Source organism: Carya illinoinensis, chromosome 8 (assembly GCF_018687715.1).
Source record: "Carya illinoinensis cultivar Pawnee chromosome 8, C.illinoinensisPawnee_v1, whole genome shotgun sequence".
Taxonomy (NCBI): Eukaryota; Viridiplantae; Streptophyta; class Magnoliopsida; order Fagales; family Juglandaceae; genus Carya; species Carya illinoinensis.
Window position 1 is genome coordinate 11,624,507 of NC_056759.1, and position 10,399 is coordinate 11,634,905.

Here is a 10,399-nt window from a genome sequence, read left to right on the forward strand (position 1 = left end):
TAAATCAGACTAATTTGGTTATGATTGTTCAACCATGTATTGATCTTTTTTTTATTCTAATCCTTTTTTGTTTTTTTATCCTAACAATGGATTGACATAGAAAGAGAGTTCAATACAATAAAAATGATGTTTTGTGGCGACTTGAGCTTTGATTCAAAACAACTCAAGTCGCCACAAAACATCAATTTTGGCATCGTTCTACAGGCGGCGAGTAATAATTCGTCATTAGAAAATATTTTGCGGTAAAAAATATATCGTCGCAAAAAATTTTGGCAGAAAAATATTATTTCGACGCTGTTAATCTTTTACTGCGACATTATTTTGCCGCGTATTGGTTATACTTGCGGTGGACAGGATCCCTGTATGAAATGCTTTTTTCGTATAAATTGAGCCATTCTTTTTTTTTGCCCCCGATGTGTCTTCGTACCCCAGCCCGATGCGCTCTCTCGGTTCTCTTTGAGTTTTCTGCCGTGCCGTCGCCTATCTCGCCTAGCCGGTGAGTCTCAATCCTCCGTCTCTCTCTTTCTCTCTCCCCGTAACTCTCACTTGGTCCCCCCCCCTCTCTCTGTCGTTGATTAGGTCGCCCTACCGTCGCGCCGCGCCACAGCCAACATATTCCGCCACCTCCTCCGCTCGGTCTCCATTTTAGTAAGTTCTCTCCCTCTCTCTTTTATCCCTCTCCATACGTTTCTCTCACTCTCCCTCTCTCGATTTCGCCCTAATTCTCCTTCTGTGGTCGTAACCCTTTCTCTCTCGGTTCCACTTCCATCCATCTTCATCTCCCTCATTCCATCCCTATCTCTCTTTCTGCTTTAGGCTATCTGTCATACCTCGTAGCTGCCGCCGGAGCCTACCTCACCGCCCCACCTCGATTCGATCAAAGACCCTATCCCTAAGGGCTATCCTTTCCTTTCTATTTCTGCTTTTGGTTTTTTGCATTTGTTTCTGTTTTTTCACTTGAAAGAAAGTGAAAATTGCTCCCCATGAATCAGAACATACTTGTTCTCCATGAATTGCAAGTGCGGTGAAAGTTTTTGAAGTGTGGACTATTCTAGGTTTAATTTTGTTCGTTTTTTAGTATGTGGGATTAATTCTTCTTCTAATTACAAAGCAAAGAAACTCTGGAATTGAGAACGAAACATGGGGAAATAAACCAACAAAGTGGATTTAGTTTGATGGCTAGGAGACATGCAGCTAGCAGACATTTGAGTCAAGATGCCTTCTTAGTAGATTATGTTTTCTAGTAGGAAGCATAGAGGAGTTGGATCTATTGAAGCATTACTTAACCCCATTAATTATTGTGCACTCGAAGTGTTATGGTTTTTCAAATTACATTCTTGGTCCTTTTTCCTACTTGATCAATAAAACATGACAGGAAAAAGGTTGAGAATCTTGAAATTTATATATCCTTCCATGTATGGTTTGACACATATTTGTTACTGTTTATGTGAATAGTCTCCTTATGTTGCCACTCCAGTTTCAATTCCCAAAAGAATTGTCTGAGCTTCATCCATGAATTCCAGGAATTGCAAAGTTAAGAAGCAGAAGTCAGGTCTAGCAGTTTTTCGCTTGCAACAATTACGTTAAGCTAGGGTAGTCTTGTTTGATTCTTGATCCTTATAAATTATGAAACTTTTAGTTTTATTATATTGGGTTCAATCTTAGGACTTCGATGTTCAACGTGACAGACTTAATTGCGAGTTTGATATGAACGCTAATTCTGGGGGACCCTCCTCGAAATCGAAGGCGGGGTCATTGCAACCATCAGAAACTTCGTTTAAGCGTAAACGTGGAGTCTTCCAGAAAGAATGTGCGTATGTGAAAACATTTTTGCTTTGCTGGGTTTGTTTCAGAGCTTGTTTTATCCGCCTAATTCTTCTTCTCTTGGATTTTAATAGTGCAGCATATGATGTATGGTTTTGGAGATGACCCCAATGTAAGTAGAACTTTCTATTGTATAATGGTCTGTGCTTGAAGACATGGATACCCATAACTGGTAGTCAACCTTGAGAAACTATATCTGACAACTTACCCATAAGTTGTAAGATATAGTTTCTCACTGATCGGTGACTTTTTGAAGTTATAATGCACTTGTTGATCGTGACTTGGGTACAGTTTGGATTTTACTAATAAAGAAAAAAGCCTAATATCTTGGATATTATAATGAAGTCTGAAATTGTATTGCAAATGCAAATGTATGCATCTCATTTGTCAATTACTTGATTACTGAAATGTTCTGCATCTCAGTTGTAAGATATAGTTTCTCACGGTTGATTGGTGACTTTTTGAAGTTATAATGCACTTGTTGATTGTGATATGGGTACAGTTTGGGTTTCACTAATAAAAAAAAAGCCTAATATCTTTGATACTAGAATGAACTCTGAAATTATATTACAAAGCCAAAATCATTCATGCATCTCATCTGTCTATTACTTGACTACTGAAATGTTCTGCTGTTGTTATGACCTTTCATTGGACAGAGTTCCTACCATTTCCTGTTTTTACTCACTGCATTTGTTAAAGCATTGTGTATTGAATATAATATTATTTACATGGAATTTTCGGATTATAAAGAATTAAAGGTGCAATGAGAGTACCCAAGTTAAGCAGTATTGCATTTTCTAATGTTCCAATATAAATGGTTTTTTTATAAGTTAGTAAATGTTTATTATTCCATTATCAGCCTCTTCCAGAGAGTGTGGCACTTGTGGAGGACATCATTGTGGAGTATGTCACCGATTTGGTAGGTACTTCTTTGGGTACTCATTATTTCTTATTTTATGCCAGGTGTATTATGGGTCTTTTAACTTGTTTCTTAATTATAAAAAAAATAATAATAATACCTTTTGACTTTTCTGAAGGTGCATAAAGCCCAAGATACTGGATCAAAGAGAGGAAAGCTATCGGTTGAAGATTTCCTGTATTTGATACGCAAGGTATTTTCATTAGTTACCATTTCACCAAAAAATTTCACTTCACTAACAGAGAATTTCTTTATGGCTACATGTGGTTTGAAGCGTACTATTTACCAAGCTCACTTTGTTTTACTTATATGTGCAAGTTGACCCCATGCAGGTCTCATATATAATGCAATTTGAATATAGCATAACAATTTCACATTGTTTTACAAAGCCAAAATCATTCATACACTTTGATTTTCTTTTCTATTGAAAATGTTTTAAAAGAACCTGCGTGGAAAGAACTTTCCTTTAATTTTTTTCCCATTTCAATACTATTTTAAGGAGAAAGGCTTATTATTTCATATTTGGCGCCATTGAACCTCACCAATACAGGATCCTTCAGACCCCAACTGCTAGAACCATGTAAGGAGAAACTCTTTAGTTAACATCATCCTCCGCCCCAATTTATTCCTCTTCTCTTTAGCTTAATTAAATTGGTGGCAGATAAATTCTCTAATATTTCTTGATCTTGTAGTCTGGAGATGTTTGATGTGGGATATATGCAGCTGCAAAATGTTCTTGCTTGAAATCTGTTGTATCATTTGATAGCAAACAAATGCCAATCTCACTCTTTGATGCTGCAGGACACGCCAAAACTTAACCGCTGTACAGAGTTGCTTTCTATGAATGAGGAGCTGAAACAAGCCAGGAAGGTTTTTGAGTCAGACGAGGAGAAGCTGAGGAAGGTATTCGAGGCAGATGAAGAAAGCTAGCGTCGAATGTGTAACATGTGGGTGTTTTATTCAATTAACACCCACGTGTTAACTTTCTCTAGACGTGGGAGTTTCACTTCGTTGGACGGTAGTTTTTTGGCTTATAATTAGGATTTAGGGGTGTAAGCAACATATCTTGAATTCGACATTTTGTCTCGAAATACGAATGTATCTCCCTGCATGAGGTCAGAGATGGAGATGAGAGTTGTTGAATTGGTGTAAACAGCTGGGAATTTTAATAGTAAAGCAATCCAAGCCTATAAATGCTGAAGAGTTAATATTCTAACAGGCCATTCCGATGATGTCTAAAAAATAGTCACTAATAGAATATTGCCACGTAGAACTTCTAGGAAACTTATCTTGAACCACAAAATATAGGATGGTACCCAGACCCACCCTCTTCCAACCCCACGAACACCCCTATTTCTCTTTCAACCCCACGGATTTTCCCAAAGCCAACTTTCTTCCCCAATCGAACGCAGATGACCATGAATGCACAAACCCGCTCTCTTCCAACGAACACCCATTTATCTTCCGGCCCCATGGGCTTGCCCAGAGCCTACAAACTTCCCTCATCAAACGCCGCTGATGACGACGAACTAGAGACATTTTGCTAAAGACCCACTCTCCCAGAACCATGAACGCCGAAGACCCACCCACGAACCTGTGACCCCATAAACACGAACGTTGCAGATCTACCCCCTCCAAAGGTCTCTCTCTTTTATTCTGTACCTATAATTTTGTTCCCATTGTCGTGATCAACCAATTTTTTGTTTTAACCAACCATCCCCTCTAATTGTTATTTTCTTGTTAATTCAAGTGATATATATGTGATAATTACAATAAATGTGAGTTCATTCTAGTGATATACATTGATAATTCTACTAATGGCTTAATGTCTGTTGGTTAATTATAATTCAAAGAAGAATGGTTTCTATGACAGATAAAGAATGGTTTCCATGATAAGCTTAGGACTGGAGGGTTTCTATGACAAATGGATTGGGTGGTTGCATCGGGTTGCTTGCCGCCAGATTGGCTGGTGGCGTTGGAATGGCTGGACGACGATTGGATGAGTTTCCTAAAGGGGCATGAGTAGCAATAAAGAGAAGGGAAGGAAATACGTTAGGGTAGTGTAGGTAATAATATGATGTAGTGATGCTCATGGTTTTATTTTGTACACTGCTGAGATGTCAGTGTGTTATTGGCTACTGCTCTAAGGCCTAAAACGATCATGACTGCTCTAAAGCGAAATTGAATTGCTAAATGCATAACAACTGTAATGTGATGTATTAGGGGGGATTTTTGTCATTGGCCCACAAGGGGCCTCAAGGCCCAAGCCCACCCAAGGGGGCTAAACTAGAGGACAAGATAGGGAAGCAGACAAGTGGTATAGGACAAGGAAATGAAGCAATGTCAGGCTTACAAGCAGGAAATAAGGGAAAAGACGTGAGGTCTAGTGATGCGACATAAAAGAAGGGAAAGAAAGAGGTAAAAGGAGGAGGACAAATGACTTAAGGGGACTTTTCAATAGACTCTTGGCCATACTTCTGAGAGGCTTCTCGGGAAGGCTTCTTCAACCTCCAGATGCGGCATCCTGCCATAATGTCTAGATTGGAAAGAATGATTTATAAATCTACTGTGCAATGAGGATGAAAGACCTTGAGAGACTATAAATCGAGTTTATATAATGGATTCTCCCCCTTCCAAACCTCCATGGACCTTAGAGAGGTTTTCCAGTGGTACAAATAGACCAAGAAAATTGAAAAATTTTACCTCTCCAAAATGGGGTCTTGGCTTACCACACATTTGTTCCAACCCAATTAACAAACACCAGAAAACCATCATCTTCCTCCAGAATCATCAAGTCATCCTCGTTCCATGGGGTAACCTGTGGTGGTAGGTACAGCTTGAGGCACCTACACAGGTCAGAAATTGCCTTGCCATAGTTAGAGACAAATGTAGATAGATTTTTGGAAATTTTCATCCATCCACTATTTATGAGATAACTTGTGTTCAAGGAAAAAATAATATGCCTCAATAACTTCAATGATTACAGTAAAAAACATCTTAGAAAACAACTAAACAACAAAGAGAAAAAGGATTTAATAGAAAAAGAAAAAACCACAGGTTCCATTGAATTTTCTATAATACCCTAGTCATTACAATTGATTACATCTTTGAACCCAAACAAAAACATTTGACCTATATCCTAACCAAGAACTGCCTCAATCTTCGTCTTCTGATCCTCTGTTAGAGAGGTTGGGAATAAAATCTCAAATGTGACATAGAGATCCCCTTTCTTTGTGCTAAAAATGCAACGTCATCCCCTCCCCTCTTAACTTTCTCACTTCCTTGGACTTATTAATTCCCTGAGTAATTAAGACAACATGTCAGGCAAGATACTAAATGTAGTATCTTCCGCCAACCTGGCCAACAATTTTAGTCACATAACACGAAGCTAGATGTTATGATATTCCTTACCTTCGTGCTGATGGGTACCTAATGGTCATCAAGATGTTTGAGTACTGTCTTCTCAAAACCTGAGGGTTCAGAAAATCAACTCAGCATGAAAATGAAAAATAATCCTAACACACATTTTTTTCGGTAGATGATGAATGATATTTTACCTGTTAGCTATCTTGAAAATCTACTCACCTACATTGGGTTTTCTTTTGGCTCAGTTTGAGTAACATATTTTTTTATAGATGAGATGCAGTATTTTACCTTTGTCAGCTATCTTGAAAATCCTAGGGTTTCTTTTGGCTCAATATCTACACACCTCTTTTGTTCCATTACTACTCATTTTCAGTACTCCAAATATTATCCTTACTCTCATCTATAGTCTCCACAAAAGAACTTACAGTTAATTTTGGATTAGGAGAGAGAGTAAATTAACATAAAAAATTTAGAGGATCTTAATTCGTAATAGATACCTATATTCTAACACTAGAACCTAAAGATGTAGACCTAATTTTCACTGCACACATTCGGTGCAACTTGAACTTGTAACCACAGCTATTGATATGCACAGACCTAGAATCAATGGTACTTACTGATGTTATGGTGACTAATGTGTGCAAGTCATTGCCTTCTCTACTAAAGCGATCATGGGATGTTGTGCAGATACAAAACTTTCCAAAATGTTGTATATATTGTCAGCAGACAGTAGAGCAGAAGACCAAGCACTAAAACAATGTTAAGGAACTTACCCTTAAATCTTCAGCTTCTCCATCTATTATAGGCTTTCCATCTTCATAGAAAACAACCTCATGTGAAAAGCATATAATAGTTATTCAACAAATCAAGAAAACTCGTATTTACATAGTTATTCAACAAATCAAGAAAACTCGTATTTACATAGTTATTCAACAAATCAAGAAAACTCGTATTTACAAAAACTACCGATTAAGAGCAAGTTCATCTAGTTGCTGCTTTCTACTCCAAGTTCTATTCAACAAAACCATGATTTTAGAGAGCGCATGCGTCCCCAAATATGAAGATCAAGGGTGTTCTCTCTCTCTCTCTCTCTCTCTCTCTCTCTCACACACACACACACACACACACACACACACACACACACACACACACACACATTCTCTCATCACATGATCACTAAAACTTCACATGGTTAAGGGCTAAGGAGACTACTATTCACTGATTTTTTTATGTCATGAAGACATTACATTCAATTTTTGGCAAGATACAAGTATATACAATAAAACAAGAGGCTAAAATTGTTAATGACATGCATGAGAAGTACAAATACCCATTTAATGATATATAGCTTTTAAAATAATTAAATGAAAATCTAAAAGCTTACTTGCCCATCCTACATCACTTTCTCAATATCAACAATGACGAAATATCCCTCTCATTCATATTTGACATTTGGGCATTGTTCATAGACCTGAAAGAGAATATGAAATGTGGTCTATGCTGTTTGGAGTCGTGTTTCTGCCAAGGATGTATGGTGCCAAACCTCAAAAAAGCTACAAAAGAGCTATCTGCCTCAATCTTCTATGTTAGAGCTTTTTGCTGCTCTAAATCAGTCAATGGATACCCAAGTGCTTCAAGAATTTGTAGTGGTGGCTAGGAAGATTTGGTGGAGGAGGAATTGTTTTATTTTTAACAATGAATTCACTCATCCAACCTCAATTGTTACGGAAGCCCGAATCTCCCTTGCTATGCTTAATGAAGAAGAAAATATAGTGAAATAGATATACAGTGTTCACCTCCATTAGAATGGAAGGCCCCTCTTTTGAATTGGTTCAAAATCAATTGGGATGGATCCATTGACAAAAAGAAGGGACAAATAAGAGTTGGTGTTGTGGTTGGAGATTTTGATGGACAAACCATAGCTATTATGAGACAAAGAAAGCAACTGTTCCCAGACCCTTTGCTAGCCGAGTCCTTTGGTGCTCTCTAAGATATTAATTTTTCTTGGATCTAGGCCTTAGACATGTTATTATAGAAGGGGACTCTCTACAAGTTATAAACACTCTGCATGAGGACAAGGGAGGTGGTAGCAGTGCATCAATGTTCATGTCTGAAGCCAAATTTTTGATACAAAATTTGCTAGATGGGAGGTTTCTCATGTTAGGAGGAATGACAATGCTATGGCCAATTTACTAGCAAAAGATTCTCTTTCCATTTCAGATTTGATTGTAACAATGGAGAACATTGTGGGAAAAATGAATCAATTGTATTATATGATTGTAGCCTTTACACAGACTATATATACGATTACATGGTTGATTTATAGAGCTAATTACAAGGAAAATAAAATAGGAAACTTTCCTTCCTAAAACTGGTTTCTATATTAGTAGGATTCCTTAGTGGTTATCCCCTAATCCTAGGGAAGTCAAAGATACAAATATATAGGTTTCCTAATATACCAAAGGTTGAGGAAATCAATTATCTATTTTCCAACACTCACCCTTAAGCTGGTGAATATACATCCTTCATTCCCAGCTTGAAGATAAGTCCTTGGAACGCTGCATTGCTAAGCCCTTTTGTGAGTACATTTGCGAGTTGACCATTAGTTGACACATATGGGGTACAAATTAATCCACTGTCCAACTTCTCTTTTATGAAGTGTCTATCCACTTTAATGTGCTTTGTTCTATCATGTTGAACAAGATTGTGAGTAATGTTGATGACCGACTTGTTGTCACAAAATAATTTCATTGGTCCTTCCCATATGATTCTAAGGTCTTCCAGAATTATCTTGAGCCATAGTAATTCACACACTCCTTGAGCCACTGCCCTAAATTCTGCCTCAGCACTTGATCTAGCTACCACATTCTGCTTATTACTCCTCCAGGTCACAAGATTGCCTCCAAGAAAAGTGTAGTAATTTGTAGTAGACCTCCTATCAACTGGTGAGCCTGCATAATCAGCATCGGTGTATGTTTCAAGAATCAATCTTTCTAAATAGAATACCCTTGCCAGGATTGGCCTTTAGGTAATGTAGTACACGATATATTGCCTACAGGTGAACTTCTCTTAGGCTATGGATAAATTGACTAACCACACTTACGACATATGCAATGTCTGGCCGTGTGTGAGCAAGATATATGAGTTTTCCTACCAGTTTCTGGTACATTTCCTTGTCTATAGCTGGATCTTCATTTGCCTCTCCAAGTTTATGGTTTGGCTCGATCGGTGTGGAGACAGGTTTACATGCCAACTTTCCTATCTCCCTTAGAAGATGAGTTACATATTTTTGTTGTGAAATAAAGATGCCTTCTTTGGAATGAGCTACTTCAATTCCTAGAAAATACTTTAGTCTTCCAAGTTCTTTTATATCAAATTCTCTAACAATACACATTCTCAAGGCTTCCTTCTCCTTCTCATCATTTCTTGTCACAATTATGTCATCAACATATACCAAAAGGGTAGTGACTCCCCCTGCATCTAAGTGCTTAACAAAGAGTGTATAATCTCCTTGAATCTGTCTGTATCCAGTGGCAAGCATTACTTTGGTAAATCTTCCAAACCAAGCTCTTGGTGATTGTTTAAGACCATAAAGTTCTTTCTTCAATCTGCAAACTTTATTACTTTTCAGATTTCCCTTGAAGCCTGGAAGAACATCCATGTATATTTCTTCCTCCAACTCACCATGAAGAAAGGCTTTTTTTACATCGAATTACTCCAAGTACCAGTCAAAGTTAGCAGCTAGTGATAGCAGCACTCTTACTGTACTCATCTTAGTCACTGGAGCAAATGTTTCTTGATAGTCAACACCATAGGTCTACGTGTATCCTTTTGCCACTACTCTGGCGTTGTATCTCTCCAAGGAACCATTTGACTTGTACTTCACTATAAACATCCACTTGCATCCCACAGCTTTCTTCCCGGCTGGTAAATCCATAATTTACCATGTCTGATTTTTTCTCAGTGCCTTCATCTCTTCATTCATAGCATTTCTCCAATTCTCATTAGATAATGCCTCAAATAAAGTATTAGGAATAGGAATGGTATTTATGCTGACTAGAAAACTCCTATGTGATTGTGAGAATTTTCTAAATGACACAAATTTTGATAAAGGGTACAATGGGTGTTTAGTGCATTCTCTTGTGCCTTTCCTAATAGCAATAGGAAGATCATGATCATGAATTGATGGAGGTGAAATATCAGGACTTACCTCATTCTCAAGATTTGGAGTTAAAGCTTGAATTTGCTCAGGATTAGGGCCCGGATCTCTTCATCTTGAGTAAACCTACA

At 37.8% G+C, this 10,399-nt stretch overlaps 1 protein-coding gene across 16 annotated transcripts; it reads left to right on the forward strand.

The window, feature by feature from the left end:
- Nucleotides 1-372: 372 nt before the first annotated feature.
- Nucleotides 373-3,937, forward strand: LOC122318970 (transcription initiation factor TFIID subunit 13-like). Of its 16 annotated transcripts, none has more exons than XM_043136781.1 (8): nucleotides 373-496; nucleotides 580-648; nucleotides 817-1,593; nucleotides 1,689-1,810; nucleotides 1,899-1,936; nucleotides 2,684-2,743; nucleotides 2,862-2,936; nucleotides 3,545-3,937. In XM_043136781.1, exons 4-8 carry the CDS (start codon nucleotides 1,708-1,710, stop codon nucleotides 3,671-3,673), a joined length of 405 nt encoding a protein of 134 aa, XP_042992715.1. In that variant the 5' UTR covers nucleotides 373-496; nucleotides 580-648; nucleotides 817-1,593; nucleotides 1,689-1,707; the 3' UTR covers nucleotides 3,674-3,937. The 16 variants fall into 16 exon arrangements, with proteins under 16 accessions (XP_042992715.1, XP_042992719.1, XP_042992717.1 ...); XM_043136785.1 differs by having other exon boundaries at nucleotides 1,456-1,593; XM_043136783.1 differs by having other exon boundaries at nucleotides 1,456-1,552.
- The last annotated feature ends 6,462 nt before the right edge of the window (nucleotides 3,938-10,399 follow it).

Coding starts and splice junctions, on each gene's coding strand:
- LOC122318970 (XM_043136776.1), top strand. CDS start 414: ATGTGTCTTCGTACCCCAGCCCGATGCGCTCTCTCGGTTCTCTTTGAG. Junction 497..1,688: donor TCGCCTATCTCGCCTAGCCG/GTGAGTCTCAAT, acceptor TCAACGTGACAG/ACTTAATTGCGAGTTTGATA. Junction 1,811..1,898: donor TGGAGTCTTCCAGAAAGAAT/GTGCGTATGTGA, acceptor GGATTTTAATAG/TGCAGCATATGATGTATGGT.